The 20365-nt window shown below is 37.2% G+C and overlaps 1 protein-coding gene across 4 annotated transcripts; it reads left to right on the top strand.

The window, feature by feature from the left end:
* The first annotated feature begins 1907 nt into the window (after positions 1-1907).
* Positions 1908-19024, top strand: LOC122079187 (F-box/kelch-repeat protein At5g60570-like). 4 transcript variants are annotated; one of them, XM_042645448.1, is made up of 4 exons: positions 1908-2204; positions 2453-2653; positions 17107-17166; positions 17365-19024. In XM_042645448.1, the coding sequence occupies exon 4, from the start codon at positions 17373-17375 to the stop codon at positions 18717-18719; it is 1347 nt and encodes a 448-aa protein (XP_042501382.1). In that variant the 5' UTR covers positions 1908-2204; positions 2453-2653; positions 17107-17166; positions 17365-17372; the 3' UTR covers positions 18720-19024. The 4 variants fall into 4 exon arrangements, 3 of the variants coding, with proteins under 3 accessions (XP_042501382.1, XP_042501383.1, XP_042501381.1); XM_042645449.1 differs by lacking the exon at positions 17107-17166 and having other exon boundaries at positions 1909-2204; positions 2443-2653; XM_042645447.1 differs by lacking the exon at positions 17107-17166 and having other exon boundaries at positions 1909-2204.
* Positions 19025-20365: the final 1341 nt, after the last annotated feature.

Consider the following 20365-nt stretch of genomic DNA (forward strand, 5'->3'; position numbering starts at 1 on the left):
GGAGAGATCTCTTCGCTTGCTGCCGAGGTCGAAGAAAGCTCAGAGGGAGGGGGAGAGAGAGAGGAACAGTAAAAACCAGAAAAAAAAAAAAAAAAAAATACTATATAGGAAAATTTGGAAAGATTATAGTAAGTTGAGAAGAAAAAAAATAAAAAATACTATATAGGAAAGTTTGGATAGATTATAGTAAGTCGAGATCTTTTTGCATGGTTCTCTCAAGTGCCTTATTATTTATATATAAACATATATTTTTTGCAAACCTGATTATTCTCTAACTGTTCACCTTATGTTGGTTCGGATATTAAAAAAATAAAATAAAAAGAAAAGAAAGGATAGTTTTTTTTTTTTTGGAAGGAGAGTTGAAGTTTGATTCAGTAGTAAAAAAGAAATATATCATATGTATTCTCACCTGATTTTTTTATTTTTTTCTTTCCTCTTTCAACAACGTGAGTCCCATATAGATTATATATATATATATATATATATATATATATGTATATATATGATACCAATTCTTTGTGGGATAATCGGGATGGCAAGAAAGATTTCCCCAATCCTTCATGGGAAAAAAAATCCACAGTACATTTTAGGTAAATATTAAGTTTAATTTAGGAGGTTCACACACACATTTTAAGTATTATTGATCTGTATCGTAATCAATATTAATACTTACTGATACAATACAAACATCCATTGTTTTTGGCAAAACAGTATTTTGATCTCATATCGGCAAATATGGCAAAATCAGTATAGATATCATCGGCCACTATTAACCACATTCTTGGATGCTAGAGAAATTTCTTCATATTCAAAGTCGAGTATGGTTCTAAGTATTAGTATTAGATTGCTTGATTTGCATCAATTTTTGGCAAGTCTTCAATCTTGACACCGGACTAATAGTATTAGTTGAACGATATAGACAAGAGGAAAAAAAAATCTGAAAAATCTATATTTTTTTTAAGTAAAATAAGGGTATTTCTATTCAATTTTAGTGATCCGATATCAATCTATTCTCATACCGTAACGATTTTGAGGATGACCGATATAAGTTCCGAAACTGAGTGTCAAGTCGCTCAACGAACTACTTCGGAAACTTCAAATCCTTTTTGTCATAAACCGTTTCCGTTCAGAGTTGAGACTTCAAACTGTGCCTCCACGAAGAAACCGATAACAGCGAACGGCGAGAGACGGCTCCTGTCAAGTCCACTGACGTCATCCCCAAAGAATCAGTTATACGGCCATGCAAGGGCAAAATCGCCAATAAAATATATGTAAACGACAAACGCTTAAAAGGGTAATTTTGTAATTTAAGGACGGTACGGTGGCATTGACAGTGCCTCACCATTAACGGCTGGCTACTGGCTGTCTATCACTTTTTTTTTTTTTTTGGTAAATTGGCTGTCTAGCATTTTGGAGGTGATGGGAAAGAGCACGATATATCATGAACCTACAGTTTGGTGTAAGATCGATTTCTACTCCGTTGAATAGGAATCTTCTTTGATGTAAAGCCTATTGTCGGATAAACAACAAACAAACGTCAACAAGGGGTAGTTCCGTAATTAAATAAAATGATCATGACAAAAGATTCCAAATCGAATGTGATAATTTTAGTATCACGATCCCACTTCAACGTCTTGGATCAATGTGGAATATGAGGAGCATATTGGCCGAGAAGACCAGTAACATCCCCACTGCAAACCTTTAAAAAATGAGATCCTTATCCACAACGACAGATGGAAAAGGGCGTTTACTACGCTACATAGGAGAGAGAGAGAGAGGGATCTACGTTTACCGTCACATGTAAAACGGAGTCCGTTTTACTTTATTACCGTTTCCACGTTGGTCTCATTTTTCCGTTTACGCATTTAACAGAAAAGCCCAAAAGGGAAAAGTCCAAAAACCACTCGTTACAACTTAAAACGGGTGAAGAATAAAGAGAGAGAAAGAGAGAGAGAGAATCAAAGCTTCTCTTCTACTGTTACTTCTTCTACTTCGAAAGTTTATTATGGAATTCTTCTTCTCTCGCTCCGAGCGATTTGATCCGAAGAAGATGTGGCGATGAAGAAATAAGCCGGAAGTATCCATTTGCGTTAGGTTCCCGGCGATTGTAATGTACGTATTATGGCGACCGACCGGCAGAGAATCCTGTGCTATCGGTTTTTATCTACAGTTTCTCTGATTTGTGTTTCTTGAAGCGTGCGAAGGTGAGATTATGTAGAGTGATACGAAAGTTGCGTTCTTTTTGGTGTTTTGATCTTGTGGTTTGTGGATGATTGATTTACTGATTGGACTTTGGATAGTTTCTATTGAATTTTTTTTTTTGGTTTTCGGTAGTATTTCTTTGTTTTATCGGATGTGAAAGTTATTTTACTCTGTAACAGTCGAGTTTTGAGTCCTGTGTTTGGGTCCAGTGGTTTGAATCTGCTTACCAATGTTTTTCAGTAAATTTCAGGTCGGAAACAGCGAGATCCGAGCGGGTATTGAAGTTTGAACTTTCTGTTTCGGCAGCAGATGGAATGCTGCATTGGGATATGGAGAATTGCTTAACATATCTCGACTATTCTGCTGGCTTCCAATCGACGGAGGAAGGGGTCGCCTTGTTGAGATCCTTCTGTAAACAGATCTAACCTAGTTGTCTGTTTAATTTCTTCAGGTACGTATCTACTTTTACTGGAGTATATTCCAAGCTGAGTTGGAAAATGCAGCAATTTTGAGATTGATAGAATTGCTAAATTTGTTTTGTAGGCATATCTTGTAAGTTTTCTCACGGTTTCATGTTCTTCTTCTTCTTTTCTTTTTGGTGAATCTCCGTTCCATGTTCAGATTATGTTGTTTGTTATTGGATAGCAAGTTTTTTTTTCCCCTGCTGCGATGGGAGAATAGTTTCAAACCTGATTATGCGTGAGTTTTTGTTCTGGTAGGATGTGCAATTGATCTATTTATGCGATCCATTTTCATTTTGTAATTAATTTTTTCACTCCTCTGCTTATTTTGGGCTAGATTTCTTCATAACTTATGCTTTAATATGTAGCTCTGCTAGATTTGTGTGTCAGAGTTTCCAAGAAGAAAAACAATTTTCTTCCTAAAGGAGAGTTAATAATTCTTGTTTAGTCCATAATCCGTTGGTTTGGCATATTGTAAGGGTGATCATTGGTCGGGTCACACACTGAAATAAGTATAAACCAAAACTGTATACATTGGGTTTCAATTTTCAAATTTAACGAATGTTATTTGGTTTGAATCTGGTTCCATATGTTCTGTATTAGCATTGAGGAAGATGGAATCTACAAAATCGTTGGGATGCCGTAAAGGATTGGACTACGATAATCATATTCAACGCTATATAAACACACCAGAAATCTAAACTACTGAAATCAAAGATTTTTATGAGGGTAATGGTTTTGGATTGCTCCAACCAAGGGTTGGTTCGATTTCTATTTGGTTTATTAGTTTACAGTTTATTCGATTTCTGTTCAGTTTATTGATTTTTTTAATCAGTTTGGAACCAATGGTTTTTTGGTTTTTCTGTTCACAACTGCCGCTATGTATAACAAATGCTGGCGATAATATACCACCTCTATATAATATTTTTTTAATGAGAATAATTTGTTTTAAGCATTACTACTATTACTACTAATATTGTGATACTATTAGTACTAATAAGGAATTTTCTTTACTCTAGGGTTTAGGCTGATTCTTGCCAAATCTATCTGTTTCTAACTTAACTGAGCAAAAACTGGAGTGTTGACTGTATTCATACATTACCATTTATGAAACCTTTCACCAAAAATAAAATAGCATATCTATTTCTTACAACTAATTGAACAAAACACATTAAGTAATCTCTTACTACACAATATTTGTATGCTTCATATTGTATTATTGCTGATTTTATGGAGTGTGATTTCCTTAGTGGGCGAGCCTGTGGTGCGACAGTTAAGTTGCACTATTGCAACATGTTGGTCATAGGTTCAAAACTTGGAACAGCCTCTCCTGCGAAGGCTGCGTACATTAGAGGTGTGTTGTTACAATTAAAGCCAATCATTCTTTCTTCACCAATAGAGCTGGAATTTTTCCCCCTTTGTTTAGATTGAACCAAATTTGAATGGGGATACGGTAGAAGAGCAAAATGGTGTTGAAATCTTACCATGTTTTGGGTTATGGATTGGTCAGCACGCTCTCCAAGCTCCAAGGAGGCTAGGGTTGGCAAGCAAGGGGTGAATGGGAAACCACTCATTCTCTTATAACTGTATGCTTTTGGCCATATGTTTTATACTTCTTGTGCTTAGATGATAGGCAAATGTGTATATCCCTTTTGCCTTCCTCGAACTCTAGCTACCGTAGATTTCTAAATAAAGTTTAGGTTTTGTTGAGATTGAGTAATGAGTTGGGGATTTGTCCCAACAATATTTTTTTTTTTGGGTAGAATCCCAACCTTTTCAAGTTAGATTAGCTTGCTTTATTATTATTTGGTTTCTATTTAGACTACAACTGTAATTTGTTCCACTAGTTGTAAATAAAGGAAGCTTCCATGATTGACACATAGTCTGAGTCTATCATGGGTTCAACTTCTCCATCATCTTTCTGTCTTCTCTTCTTCTTCCTCTATTGTTCCTGGTTTGTCGAACTCAGCTTTCTTAACATGGTATCAGAGGCATGAAGAAGAAGAAGAAGAAGAAAAAGAAGAAGAAAAATTGGGTGTCTGATTTGCTAATTTCTGCCCTATTGAAGGATTCTCGGTTGATGACGAAGGGTTTGTTGTATCTGAATATCAATTTCTGATATCTGATAATGTGGTTAATTGCCTCTGATTTCTGGTTACTGAAACTCTCTCATGGAAATCGATTTCTGCTGCTGGTTTCCACTGAGTGCCTCCACCTTTGTCCATGATTCTGTTTTACCGCTGGAAGATTACTGCTATTGAAGTTTATCTGATTTGAGAATTTACTGGAGTTGTGTTGTCTTTGTTGGAGTCATGGAGTGGAATTGAAGGATTCCATCTCAAGTAAGAACTCCCTTGGATTCCGCCAGGCGCCAGCACCACCCCTCAATCCCTTTTTATCGTAGGGTCTGGTTTAGTGAGATTTCCTCCTCTTTCTGGACGTTGAAGAAGGTAGTCCTTTTTTCCCCTCGATATGTTGTTTATTTATTACTGACTTTCCTTTAATATCCCTTGCTCCTCTCTCTTATTACTTCATCCTCCTATTTATACTTTAATCTCATTGTGAGAAAGGGAAAGTGAGGTTACATGGTGAGTGGTGGTAACTTTCTCTTTTATTAGTAATGATATCATTATTACCTCACGTCACCAATGTTTCTCATGTCCCATGTCTCATGCCCCATGTCAACCAAGTCTCCCATGATTATCATATTTTCCCTTTATGCCCCTCACATTCTCCTTTTATCTTCTTTTGTCCATTCTTTACATGCTTTTCCTAGTTTTTCCCCATACAATAAATTGTACTTCCCTCCATGTCCCATTACTTCCTTATTTACCAATAGCCCTTTGAAAAAATCTGGTTAATTACGGTTATGCCATTACCCATGCTATTGCCTATTGTGTATTTGAGTGGGTCCATACCGAACCCAATTGGGTATTTTGACTGGGGTTACGCATCAATCAAGGATTGCATGACGTAATTACAAAATTTCTGTTGGGTGTATATATGTACCATATTATTGCTTTTGTGGGCCAAAGATCACCTCGATTTGGAATTTGCAAAATTGGTTCTTGCATGCCTTCGTGGTTGGGGATAATTGCTGTTGTGAGGGGGAGATTGGACATTTTTATTGTGATACTCTTGATTATTGGGATTTGAGATGATGGAATATTCTCTTGTTACATATTCTGCATTATTTTTCCACGTGTAATACTACACGTGAGGGGGAGATTGGAGATTTTTATGGTCTACTCAGTTTGAAGATTACTACTATCTACTTGATTGGAATTCTAATATTCTCAAGTCATCAGTTACACTTACACGTGAGGGGGAGATTGGAGATTTTTATGGTCTACTCAGTTTGAAGATTACTACTATCTACTTGATTGGAATTCTAATATTTTTCCACGTGTAATACTACACGTGAGGGGGAGATTGGAGATTTTTATGGTCTACTCAGTTTGAAGATTACTACTATCAACTTGATTGGAATTCTAATATTCTCAAGTCATCAGCTCAAGATTATTTATTTATTTGCTTTATCTGCTTGTGCCCTCAGCAAGAATTTTGAGTTTTGATGATTGTTTTATTCAGCAATAGTGCAAGCTACTTGGTCCCCAACAACTGGATGCTATTACTTGGTCCCCAGCAATTTGATGCTGCTACTTGGTTTGTAGTAACCTATACTGCCTACTACTTGCCTTACCTACTACCTGCCTTCTTATGAGAAGATCTGTTTCTCCTTTGCGGAGCTGACTACTCTTCCTACTACATTGCCTTCCTTGGGAAGAGACTTTGATGCTATTGTTGTTGATATATATGATATTATGTGGATTGCGGTTGGTGTTATTTACCGCCTGTTTTGTTAGTTGTGGATGGTTCTACACGATGGTTTTTATTTACTGATGCTACTGGTGATTGATGTACTAGAGCTGATATTGCTATTGGCTTTATGATGGCTGGTTGGAGTTCTCTCTCTGTGCTCATTGGAGTCTACAACTGCTATACAAGATTGGTGTTGCATTTGATGTTCTATTCTTGTTGGTCCAAGTTGGAGCTTTCTTTTGTTATGTGTATGGGGGAGTGCTGAGATTGACTAACGAGTTGGGGGTTTGTCCCAACATTTCAAGTTAGATTAGGTTGCTTCATTATTATTGGGTTTCCTAATTAGAGTAGGTTTCCTATTTAGAATACAACTGTAATTTGTTACACTAGTTATAAATAAAGGAAGTTCCCATTGATAGACATATAGTCTGAGTTTATCGTGTGCTCAACAACTTTTCCATCATCTCTTTCTCTCTTTTCTTCTTCTTTCTCAACTGGTCCTAGTTTGTTGAACTCGGCTTTCGTAATATGTTCCAAGATAAAATGGATTAACGATGAAGAAGTCATTGAATAAATAAAAGCACAATTAGAAAACTATATTCTGCAAATACACTTAATAGTATTCCTCCCCAAACCCTGATTAAAATCTTTCAAATTTACAATAACCACTTTTGGCACTAAACCAGAAAAAAGAGAAGTCGGGATTATGCTATCTTTAGTATCATTTATGATTTTGTTTATAACATATTTAAAAAAAAAAATGAAAAATGTTTGGTATCTACTACATATAATAGAGTCTAGAATGAGAAATCGTTTGGTAACTATCTATGTGTAAATAATTTTTGGGCGGAGATTCCCTCTCCCCACCCCTTCCATCCCCTGCAACCTCAACCTACCGTCCCCTTTTTCAATAAACTAGGAAAGCTATCTAATCAAACACTTCCAAGCAAAATCTTTTATTTCCTCCTTTCCTTTTCTACTCTGGTACTGGAACTGAAACATACCCTCAAACGACTCCAAGTAATTTAATTCCCACCAAATAGATCCAAAACGCATTAAAATCCAAATAAAAGTTCAATTTGCTGACTTCCAACCTCAGTCGTGACTTGGATAATTCCCAGCAACACCGACCATAGTGCCAACATTGCCAAATACCTATAGCCTTCAACACCGATGTAAACACCAAATTTGGCTCATTGAAGTCAATAGTGGAAGAGGCACACCCCAAAAGCTCATCTTCCACCAGATTTTTCCAATCGTAATTTCAACGAATCCACTAAAGAAGGCATTCCTATGCTGGATGAGTAAATGAGGATTTGAAAGAGTCTTGTTCGGACACCATCGTCTGAGAAGATGTTATCAGAGTGAAAGAAGTTTGAAGAGAAGCAGATAGATGGAATAGTGTTCAATTAAGGGTGCCAATCAGGACGATCTTGGTATTTGGGATGGATATGTACCGATATTGGAACAAAAGTTGCCAATCCTAGTACCGTCCCGTTTAGTTAACGGGACCAAACCTAGATCCAGTCCCGTTTACTAATGGGACGGGATGGTACCGGCTCCTAAACGGTTCCAAGCACTGTGGAAAAGGAAGATCTTCATGGTTCCTAACAAGACGAGTCCATGGTTAGTTATCTGGATTGTTCATTAACATGAGATCTAAGGTGCCTTACATTAGATAGCAAATTAAAATATAGAACCTGATCAATTTCAGGATTTTACTTCTTCAAACCATCTAAGATTACATGTAAAATTGTAAAAAATAACAAGTAAAATTCAATGATAATCAAATAAGCAAGCCCCAATGTAGTTTTAGTATTATCACCAAACAAGTTTTTAGTAATTGAACTAAAGGTCCATTAACTGAAACCTCTATAAGAGAAAACACTACCTAAATACATCAAACTATAGCCATAAAACTTGAACAAGAGAACATAAAAATATATCTTTTGAAACGGTAGTGGCGATTCCGATTCCATTTGGTACCTAACGGGTATTTCGGTACTGATCCCGTTGGGAGTCCCGTCCCAAAACTGCATTGTCCCGCTTATTATTCGGTACCAAATTCAGATCCTTCTCTGTTCTGGTCCCAAATTGACACTCTTAGGTTCGATAGGAGGGGGTGGGAGTGGGGTTGGGGTTGGGGTTGGGGTTGGGATGGGGGTGGTTGTGCTGGGTTGGGTTGTAGTAGGGGGTAGGGGCAAGTAGGGTGGTTTGGGTAGCAGTAGAAGAAGATGAAGAGGAGGGGGCGGGTGGGGTTGAAGAGAGGAAATGCCACTTTTACCCTCGACTTTGGGACCTATGAGCACTTGTTCATTAAAGTTATCCGCATAAATGATTAAAACCATTTTTGGCCATAACACATAAATGACTCTTGACCCATTTATAGTTTTTGTTATTTTGATTTTCTAAAAAATAGAAATAGGGTCCATAAATGATACCAAACACCTTCAAAAAACGTTTTTGTGTTAGAAAAAAAAATGATGCCAAAGAGAGCTTGAAGGCCTAATAGTCGAGAAACATAAAAATGATTATAATGATTGCACTTCTATTCTTATAAGTAAATTTGTTCTAACTTAGCATGGGATGGACTAATTGTGCAAAATTTACATCCATGTTATAAAAGGAAACATGTATCACAAGATTTACCAAAGTCCAATGATAACACACTCTAGCTTCTTTTAGAACCTTAAAATCCGTTCCTCTCAAGTCATTTAAGTGTAGGGAATCGTGAATTTAACAAGCTAAGACTTGGCCAAAAAGACCAGCTCAACTTTCACAAATCTATTTGTAAGGTTTGAAGTTCCACTGTTGAATGGAAATCAGCAAAGAAAATGACACAAAGTAAACAACGAGTACCCAAATGCTAAAAATGGGGCACACATGATTTTCTTTTTCATTGTTTAAGCCACGGCGACCCTCAATTTCAATTAAAAATTATTTTTTTGTCAGATTTACCCTTAATTAATTCCACTGATATATGATCGGACAGGTATTGTTATCGGGCACTGCCAATACAACTGATCTGATACTGTTTCTTAAAACCATGGTGGGGACTGGAATTAGGAAACTTTTGGACAGTCTTCAAGAATTGGAGAAAGAAACTTCAAGAGGTCTTCAAATCTGGATCGAAGATGGCCCCCAACAGTCTGAATAACTTCTCCAAACCTCTCCATGAACTGATGATGATGAACTGAGATCTGTTCACTTGATGGAAGCCCATAATTCTCCCCTCTATTGGCTGTCGGAGGTCATCAACAGGACAATAAGATAAGGCTTCTTGCTGTGGAGTTTCAAAGGCTGATGATCAGCCTTAGATAATCTTCAAACAACACTTTAGTTACCCAGGAAAATAGCATACATAAGAAAGGAAAAAGAAATCGATGGAAGGATGAGAATGGGGGAAGAAGAATAGTACTTTGTTCTGGCCTATCACCCTCTCAAGGTTTTGGGCATCTCACCCTCTTACCCGACTATCTCAGTCCATGAAGATAACTTCAACTTTATTTATTAAATCAAATATGTCTGATGCAGTATCGAGGTTGACCCTTTGGGCAATCTCGACTGAGATGAGTCGGATCTAAATTGGGTTTTCAGTTCAATAGGATATTTTAGGATTTATATTATTTAGGAAAGGTTAATTTATTTTATTTAGAAAGATAATGTAGTAATTTATTTTGGGTAGTTAGACAAGTAGCGAGTTACCAATTTGAGTTTTATTTTATTTTTAATTTCATTAGATAGAACATAGGAAGCAATTAGTAGTTGCTAATTTAGTTTTAGATTTGAATTAGGCAAGTTTTAATTTCAGTTTAGTATATAAAGGCTTGTAACCCAAGTTATTAAATAGATTTTGAGAATGAATTGAATTGAATTTTTTGGTGCCAGGTATGGTGCAAGACTAGGTTGTGTGACCTCCTTTCCACCCCTTTGTGCGACATCTTCTCTTCCTCCCCTGCAACTCTGAGTTCTCTCAGGGATTTCTTCCCTTCCCCTACCGGCACTCCATTAAGTGGTATTAGAGCCGAAGGATAGGATCCTATCTTTCGTTCTCTTTTCCTTCCCATCTTCTCCTCATTCTCTGTTTTGGTTTCTGCCGAGATTGAGAACAACAATGAACCAAGAGAAAAAAAAAGCAGCCTTTCATTGAACCCTCCCACATTTCCTTCCTTTTAGGGTTCATGTGAAAAAAAAGATCTTTTCTTCAACGTTCCCAACCAAAACCCCAAACCCACCCCTGACCCCTTCGAGCGACCCCTTCATATATATATATATATATGTATATATATCGGAAACCCCGAGCTAAAAGGTATCTAGGTCATCCAATGATATTTTGATTGTATTAAACCGGAAACCCCGACCCAAAAGGTATCTAGTCTTCTTCATTGTTCCCAACCAAAACCCTAAACCCACCCCTGACCCCTTCGAGCGACCCCTTGCCTTGTCTTAGGGTGTCTCTAGCAGCCAAAATATATATATATATATATAGATAAAGGAGGTGAGAAGAAACAAAGAGAGATCGAGAGGCAAAAAAAAAAAGAGGAGCAGAGGAAGAAGATGTAGTGCAGAGAAAGCTAGTGATAGAGAACTAGCTTGGTTTTCTAGTCTTCCGCCTCTATCCAGGTCCCATTCTCTGGCCTTCTCGCATCCAGTTCCTTCCTTTGAAGTTGCGCCATCCTCCTTGCTCGAATTATCTCGTGGCTCTCCAATTCTCTCCCTAGCTGATTTGTATTTCCATCTCTAAGAAAAGGAAGACCCATGTCTCCTCTTCCCTAGCAAATCGATAAGTCCTTTTTTTTTTCTAAGGTTCTTTTTTGTTTTCCACTTTTTTTCCTCCCTTATTATTCTGTCCCTTTTTGTCCTATTTCCAAACTCACTTCCAAGTATACCGCTGTCCCATACGTGCTCTAGATTGAGGGATTGTATTTGAACTTCAACTTTTTACATTATGGCCACTCACATTGAGACTTCCAAATATTTACTGTTTTGCCATTAAACCTTTACTTTAAGTGGTCTCTCTCCATAGTGGGCCTAAAGTACTTTTGACTACAAATTTGGCCATGGATTCTTTTGTGTTCAAGTTCAGAGTTCGCTTGCCCAATGAAAAGTTTGCTAATTTGTTGATTGATGAGTGACTAAATGACAATTTCGTCTCAAGATCTGTTGTGGATATCTTGTCAAAGACCAATTAGATTATTTTCGAGTCAGAAGATGATGTATTTGTTGAATTTTCTATTTCTTATTATTATGATGGTGTTTTTTGTGAAGTGTTGGACTCTCCTTAACGCATCATTAAATTGGGTCTAGGTTGGTTGCAATAACGAGACAACATCCTTGATCATGAAAAAATGTGTGCACCCTCCAGGCTTACCATATGCATTAGAAATTTATTCTTCATGGATTGGATGAGTCAAAGAAAGTGATACAACCATTACAACCATTGGATGAGCTAGATGTGTCAACACTTGTGGAAGACCGTCCTGTTGTGGAATAGGTGACGGCAACAGAAAGTGCAAAAGTTGTGGATCAAGTAATGATGGACATCAATGGAGTGCCAGTTGTTCACCATCATGAGTTCATTTTTCCCCATGATTTTCCGGACCTGAATGCACCTCTAAAGCTTCACATCTTGAATTTTGTTTGCGATGTAGACAAGGACCAATTCACCCCCGCTCATGAGTATTTAGTGTTACCCTTCTATAAAACTTGTGGATGAGTTTTTCTCAATATCGGAGAAATTGATGCAGTATCGAGGCTGAACTAGGTTGATTCTTTTGGCAATCTCGACCGAGATGAGCCGGATCTAAATTGGGTTATTCGTTCGGTAAGATATTTTAGGATTTATTTTATTTAGGAAAGATTAAGTTATTTTATTTGGAAAGATAATGTAATATTTTATTTTGGGTAGTTGTTAGACAAGTAGAGAGTTACCAATTTGAGTTTTATTTTGTTTCTATTTTCATTAGTTAGAACTTCGGAAGCGATTAGTAGTTGCTAATTTAGTTTTAGATTTGAATTAGGCAAGTTTTAATTTCAGCTTATTATATGAAGGCATGTAACCCGATTTATTAAATAGATTTTGAGAATGAATTGAATTGAATTGAATGTTTTGGTGCCGGGTATGGTGCAAGGCTAGTTCGTGTGACCTCCTTCCCCCCCTTTTTGTTCGACATCTTCTCTTCTTCCCCTGCAACTTTGAGTTTTCTCAGGGATTTCTTCCCTTCCCCTACCAGCCCTCCATCAATGTCCTTTAATTCAATAGGTTGGCCTTGAAATAGGCTCAAATTCCATCATAATAGAAGGATGCAAATTTGGAAACTAAAACTGAAAATAGAAACCTGGATTTCATGGCCACAAAGTAACAGAATAGGAACTAAATGTCAATCAAAACTTTCCTAAAACTAGATTAACTACTTGACAATAGAATAAAACATAAAAAGGAAACTAAGCCTGTGTTCTTCTAGAAAACTTTCCTATTTCTTTCCCCCAGCTTTACTTTGCTGGCCAAGGCATATAATGAGAAGAACCAAAATCAGTAGGGCTGTGTTTGGTAGCCAAGAGAAGAAAAGAAAAAGAAATATAGAGAAGAGAAGAAAAACAAGAATAGAAAAGAAATGAAATTGTAAGAAAATAAAAAATTATATTTGTTTGGCTACCACTAGAAGAAAAGAAGGGATTTTTTTTTTTTTTTTTTTTTAGAAAAACTTCACCATTCCCAAGGTGAATTTTGAAATTAAAAAAAAAAGAAAAAAAAGAATCTGCTCTTGGTTCAGGACATGCCAAACACAATGAGAATTTCTTAAACCAGTAAAATAGTACAATTTTTGTAGTTTTCTCTTTTCTTTAATTTTCTTCTCTTGGCTACCAAACACAGCCTAGAGGGAATATTTGGTCTTCTAAAAGCTACCTTCAGTCTCAATTGATAGCCCTTGCTGCCTAAGTATCTCAACTGCTCGACAGGCTGTAGAATGGCCCAGATTTTGGGCCAGCACTGTACCACTTGTCTCCCTTCTTTCCAAGCTTGATCTACATTTGCTGCTTTCATCTTTTGAGAAATTTGTAATTGTCTCTAATCACTTTGAACAGTAAACAGTACCGAAACTGTGGACTGTGGTGGAGGGCTGGTAGGGGAAGCAAAGAGATCCCTGAGATAGGTCTCAGAGTTACAGGGGAGAGAGAGAGGAATCGCACAAAGAAAGGGGGGGGGGGAAGGAGAATCGCACAAGCACACACTATGACACTAGCCCGTAGGCTCTCTGACACTTGAACTCAACTCATCTTTTCACTTGAATTCAATTCATCTTTTCAATCTATTGTCTCCATTGGTTACAACCAATTTATAGAAAAGAAAAGACAGAGAAAAGAAACCCAATTGAAATAGCCTAATCTAGGAAACAAATCATGAAAGGAAAGTAGTTCAAACCAATTCAAACTCCTACATGTGCTACTTCTTGGAAATAAAGGCTTAAAATAATAAACTACTATTTCAACCCTTGGCTGGACTGGTTCTTCTTGGCTCTTGGCTTCCAAAAGCCGGTCATGCTGGTTCAAACAGTCAAGTGCAGCCATATCTGTATCAGACTGTGAACATATAAATGCAGGATTCCTTAATATTAGTTCTGGCCTAGATTTCTTCATAATCTATGCTTTGATACTTCTTTAGATCTGCTAGATTAGGGTCTGTTGGAGTTTTCATGAAGAAAATTGTTTTTCTTCCTAAAGGAGAGTTTGTAATTCTGTGCTTAAGCCTATAATCCATTCGCTGGCATATTGTAAGGGTGTTTATCGGTTCAGTTCCCACGCTGAAATAGGTATAAACCAAAATCGAAATGAGTTCATTCGGTTCCAATTTTCAAATCGAAGCTCATAACATTTGGTTTGAATCCGTTCCAGAAGTTCTGTATTAGCGTTGAGGAAGATGAAATTTACAAAATCATTGGGATGGCTTAAAGGATTAATAATGTAAGGGTATTGACTGAGCAATAATCACCAAGAATAATCCCAGAACTTCAAACAAATAATCACCACAAACGGGAAATGAGGAAACCATATTTAGAACAAAACCCAAAACAGGGCAGAATAAGGGAGAACCTGTGTTGGCTGTAGGAATCTTTGAGGGGCCCAAATTTGGATCACAGTGGCCTGTTATGTTGCTGAATAAAACTGTAAAAGGAATCTTCAAACTGATCTCAGATCTGAGAGATTTGTAGGTTCTTGATTTTAGGTCTCTCAAATAAGGTTTGATGAAAATTTTCTGTAGCAGATCCAGGCCTCAGATGGACCTCTAAAGCTGATCAAGTCTCTCTCCTACGGTGATAACCAAAATGCCAAAACCCTCAAGTGATCAGGATTCAGGTCAGGGAGAAAACAGCCTTCGAAATTCTTCTCAGAAAACCCTGGAAACTGAGATCAATTCTGCTTCTTGGACTGGTTATGAACTCCAATCTGTTGGTGCTTCTTAGGTCTTCAAGCTGATAGTAATCCACACAAACACTCAAGAAGAGGAAAGAGAACTCATAAGTGATTGATGTGGTTGGGGTGGACTCTCTCAGTCCTGGGTCTCTCACTCACAGCTTTCTTAGCTGTTGAAGGAATTCTATCTCAGAATTTTGGAGCAACAAAGCTGCAATTTCATTAATAATCATTTTTGTTTTGTGTTACAGCAATGCCTCTTTAGATAGTGGAGGTTAATAACTCCAATACATAAGAGGACCCAAAGAATCCTACTTAGGTTAAGCTACTTAATAAGCAATGACTTGTTCACCAGAAATTAATAAGAACATATTCGGGCTCATAATAGGACTCCTAAAAGACAAACTAAAGACCTCCAACATGGAGTTGACCTAAATAAAACAATAAAATCGAATCAAGACTAGGAATCGCAGGAGAGAAAATTGGATCAGTACTGAGCTGGTTCGATGAGGCGAAGTCTGGGCTGAATGGGGCTGGTTCGATGGCTTCTTCCTTTCTGTAATGCAGGCCTGCATGCCTATCTACATCAATTAAGCTACAATTAACATATTCATTGCCACATAAACATACCATAAATCTAAACTCTCGAAATCAAAGAGTTTTATGAGGAACGGTTTTGGATTGGTCCAACCAAGGGTCAGTGATGCGGATCCAGGGTTCCAGTAGCCTAATCTGGATCACTTATGGGCCATCCGGACAGTGCACAACTCAACAAATTAAGTGGATGGAAAACTGTAAATAATGGAGGCAAGCTATCAAAGAGAATAGGAACAATTGTGGGTAACAGTAATTTTGTATGGAAATGTTAAAGTAGGCGTCAAGATAAATTTATGGACACAACCAGAATTAGGGGTAAAAAAGGGGCAATATCGGAAGTGTCATATAAAAGAGTAATTAATATAGAACAATGCTTCTTCTTCTTTGCAATACAAGAACCAGAGGCGGTAAACCCTCCTAGTGCGTGATTTGATGGAAGTCATACGATAAGGACTCAATCCGATTGAGAATTTGGAATTAAACTCCTAATATCCAACCCTATTGAATGCAATTAATGGGCATTCAAACTGAACTTGGTGATAGGCACTGGTTCAGGTTTGGTCGCAGGTTAGTATTCCACAATAGGAGGGTTTAAACACAAGAAGAGGCTCTGGAGTTTTAATCTCCCTGAGGAAAGGTACCTTCGATTCTAACCTTAGGACCAGTCGGTTAGGATTAAGGATTCAGCAAGGATTTTCCTGAATCTGGTATTGTCGCTGGTTGCAGAATATGGAACAGAAAATAGTGGTAAGAGATCTATGGGTAAGGGAAGAAGAGAAAGAGAGAGAAAGAAGTTGCACCCGAGGGGGGGGGGGAGGATGTCACGCGACCATTGCTATTGTACCAATCCGGCATCATAAACAACTCAATAAGTTGATTCTTCCAATCTGCCCAATGAATTGGGTTCTAAGCCTATTTATAAGTAAATGAAATGAAAAGCTTTCAAATTGAAATCTAAACTGAAATAGAAATAAAATCTCTTAATTACTTCCTAAAACTGAGACTAACAAAAATAGAAACACAATAAAACTCAACTTTGAAATTCTCTACTTGTCTAGTAACTACCCAAAATAAAATATTGCATCTATTTCACAAATAAAATAAATCCTAAATAATTAAAACATCCTACTGTACCCAAACACTCAATTGGACCCTGTTCATCTTGGTCTAGATTGCCAGAAGGGTCAATCCGGTTCAGCCATGATTTTGCATCAGTCAGTTCAGTTTCTATTCGGTTTATTAGTTTACAGTTTATTCAATTTCTATTCGGTTTATTGATTTTTTTAATCGGTTTGGAACCAACGTTTTTCTGTTCACAACTGAACTGAAGATTAATAGTCAAAACTAACATGAACCTATTAGTTTTGTTTCAGCTTGAAACAGTTGGTTTTGGTTCCACTTTTCGGTTTTGATTCACTTTTAACGACCTTAGTACCATGGTTTTAGACTTGGTAATTCAAGCCCATTTCACCCGCAAAGGGAGCGTTTTGAGAAACATTTAGTTTATCAATTATATATATATATATATATATTTTTTTTTTTTTGTATTCTTGTTGATAAGTGATTTGTTTTTTAATACAATAAGGTAAAAATCCTTTTAATCTGGTTTTAGGTAATCGTCTGTTTGCTTTGATTGAAGTCACCACAGATTCAGTTATAAGACAATATTAAGGTATTCCACTGCTTCTTGCTTGATGGTGATGGATGACTTGCACTTGTATATTTGTTTCAAAGATATTAATATTTGGCTATAGAAAAACCTTACGTTTTAGCTGAAGCAGGTCTCAGTTTCTGCTCCATGTGACAACTTCTTATTGTTAGGTGAACTCTATTTACATTTTTATATTCTTTCATTTTCATTTCTATACAGAGGTATCAATGGTCTGTAGATACTCCCTTGAGGAGCAGAAGAGAAAGGAGACACCAGTTTGCAAATCATCAGCCATGGTTGGTGCACAAGAATGTGTTATTTCAGAGCTTCCTAGTTCCTTCAATCAGGACTCTGGATCTTTCCTGAAAAATCGATCGCTACTAGGTTCCATGCTGAAAAACTTGATGGATATTGGGGAAGATATGCTTGACAAGGATATCTATATCCACGGTTTGGATTCTGTATGCTCGAAGAAGAAGAAACCTGTAGTTTCTACACAATCTGGAGGAGATTCCAATGGTCAGTCGTCTGGTGATAGTCTCATACCTGGTATTCATGATGACATTGCAGTGGATATTCTGGCTTGGGCGAGCAGATCGGATTACCCAAATCTTGCTTGTGTGAATAAAAAGCTCAAATCCTTGATTACTAGTGGGGATCTTTACAAGTTGAGGAGGCAAATGGGTGTCGTTGAACAGTGGGTGTATCTTGCTTGTAGTAATATGCCCTGGGAAGCTTTTGATCCTGATAGGAATAGGTGGATGAGGTTACCTAGAATGCCGTGTGATGAATGCTTTTCATATGCAGACAAGGAATCTCTTGCTGTAGGAACTGAGCTACTAGTCTTTGGTCGGGAGTTATCAGGATTTGCAATTTGGATGTACAGTTTGCTTAATCATCGATGGTCTAGATGCCCCTTAATGAACCTACCCCGTTGTTTGTTTGGTTCAAGTAGCTCTGGAGAAATTGCTATTGTAGCTGGAGGAAGTGACAAGAATGGCCATATTTTGAAGACTGCTGAACTTTACAATTCTGAACTATGTGCTTGGGAAAGTTTGTCAGATATGAACTTGCCTCGTAAACTATGCTCTGGCTTCTTTATGGATGGAAAATTCTATGTTATTGGAGGAATTTCTGACGAAGGTAAACGTTTAACTTGTGGAGAGGAGTATAATATGGAGACGAGGACATGGAGGAGGATAAATGACATGATCCCCAGTTGGGGTGGACCTATGCAGTCTCCTCCTCTGGTTGCTGTTGTCAACAATGAACTTTATACTGCTGATCTAACTACAAATGAGGTCAAGAAATATGATAAAAGCAATAATGCATGGAATGTTGTGAACAGGTTGCCAGTTAGGGGTGACTCTAATAATGGTTGGGGTTTAGCATTCAAGAAATGTGGTGACAAGTTAATTGTGGTTGGTGGACGTAGAGGGATTGATGGTGAACTTATTGTGATTCACTCTTGGCGTCCAGAGGATGGGAGTGGGGGAGGACCAGAGTGGAATGTGCTTTCCATCAGAGAGCGAGCAGGTGGCTTTGTGTACAACTGTGCGGTGATGGGTTGTTAATCCTTGCATCACCATCTCTTGAGTTGGATCTGAACTCTCTAGTTGGCACACTCAAGCTTCTTAATCTGGCACCTTGATCTTACTGGGGTGCCCCCCCGCACCCCCTACAAAAAGCAGAAATAGAAAAAAATAATTGATAATGATATTATATGCTTTTATTTATGGTTCTCTTTCTGCCCCATATTGACTCTTTATGGATTTTTTTTACTAAAGAGTAGGGCATTAGATTAACATGGAAACTTCTGTCCTTGTTTTATTATAGTTCTTATTAAGTTGAAAGCTTTAAAGGTGCTATGATTTTGGTATGAAGATTTTGCATGCTTGTGGTACTTTTTTCTGTTTGAATTCGTTAGAAATTTGTAATGATTTTCATTTATATGGATATGTTTTGCTGTCCTGTCCTGTCCTGTGGAATCATTTTCAGTTTATTGAAAGCACTTTTATGCCTTTTGTTTTATTAAGCAAAAATGGAGGCTTAATTAAAAATTTATAAATCTGTATTGGAAATATTTCATAAGTAGCAACATTTTATTTCTCATGTGGGCATTTTGGAAGTGGCAAGATTTCATTTGTCAGAAACACATGCCTTGTTTGAACACTGATTAGGACACAGATTGGAACCTTCAAAATGAGTGACAATAAGTAAATTCTGAAACTTAAATTGGAAAGTAATGTAGTCTCTCTTATGAGTAATGTTTAGGATTGTAAGTACTCTTTGTGACCCGCAATGCTCTTCCTTGAGATTAGTGGAGGAAAATCCAATTCATAAATAGGAAAATATTTTTTAGATGGTAAATATTGTTGTTTAAGGTGCATCAAGGTTATGGCTGAACAATACTTATTTGAATATCCTGCTGTTATGTGAAGATTTGCAGCTTGTCCAACCTGACCAGTAGTTTTCTTGCTTTGATTGCAAATCATAGACAGTAAGGAGGTTCTGTCAAGAATTTATTATGATTTTTGGAAAATATCTCGCATTCATTTACTTGTACATTGCATACTGTTTCTGTCTGCAATTTATGATCTTATTGCCATTTTAAAATGTTATAGAGCAACCGATAGTGAGAAATTTCTCCCAGATTTAGTGGATACTGTTTGTGTTTCTTCGAGGACTGGGAGAATCCAACAGGAGATTTGTCAAGGACAATGATCATATATGTCGAATTGAAGCCATTGTTTGTCTCATGCAATCACTTTGTTACTACTTGCTGTCATTTCTATGTTATGTTTCAAGAGTCTTTGGATTTCTTTCTCCGGTCACAGATCAACCGCCTGCTTGTTTTCTTGTCTTTTCTTTATTCCTTTTGCTTACTATTCATCTGGGAGCTTTTCAACTTGCGGCCTCAATAATGTACTCTCTCTCTCATCTCCTTTTCCGAGAATGGATATTTGATCTGGTCTGAATGATCTCTGTGGGCATTATAGTCCTTCAGTCCAGTAGTGTTTCGTAGTTCCCTTACCTAATCTTTACCAGAAGCCTTCTGAACAACATTTTTCTTATGCTCTTCATTCAGGGTAAGGCGGTGTATAATTTAACAGCTATTTCCAGATTCGAGGGTACCATTTTTGAAAAATATAATCTAAATCTTGCTATTTGATGGTTCCCATTTTCAGGACAAATAAATTACTATTATATGTGTATAATC

Source organism: Macadamia integrifolia, chromosome 5, assembly GCF_013358625.1.
Source record: "Macadamia integrifolia cultivar HAES 741 chromosome 5, SCU_Mint_v3, whole genome shotgun sequence".
In the NCBI taxonomy this organism is placed as follows: domain Eukaryota; kingdom Viridiplantae; phylum Streptophyta; class Magnoliopsida; order Proteales; family Proteaceae; genus Macadamia; species Macadamia integrifolia.

Coding starts and splice junctions, on each gene's coding strand:
- LOC122079187 (XM_042645448.1), top strand. CDS start 17,373: ATGGTCTGTAGATACTCCCTTGAGGAGCAGAAGAGAAAGGAGACACCA.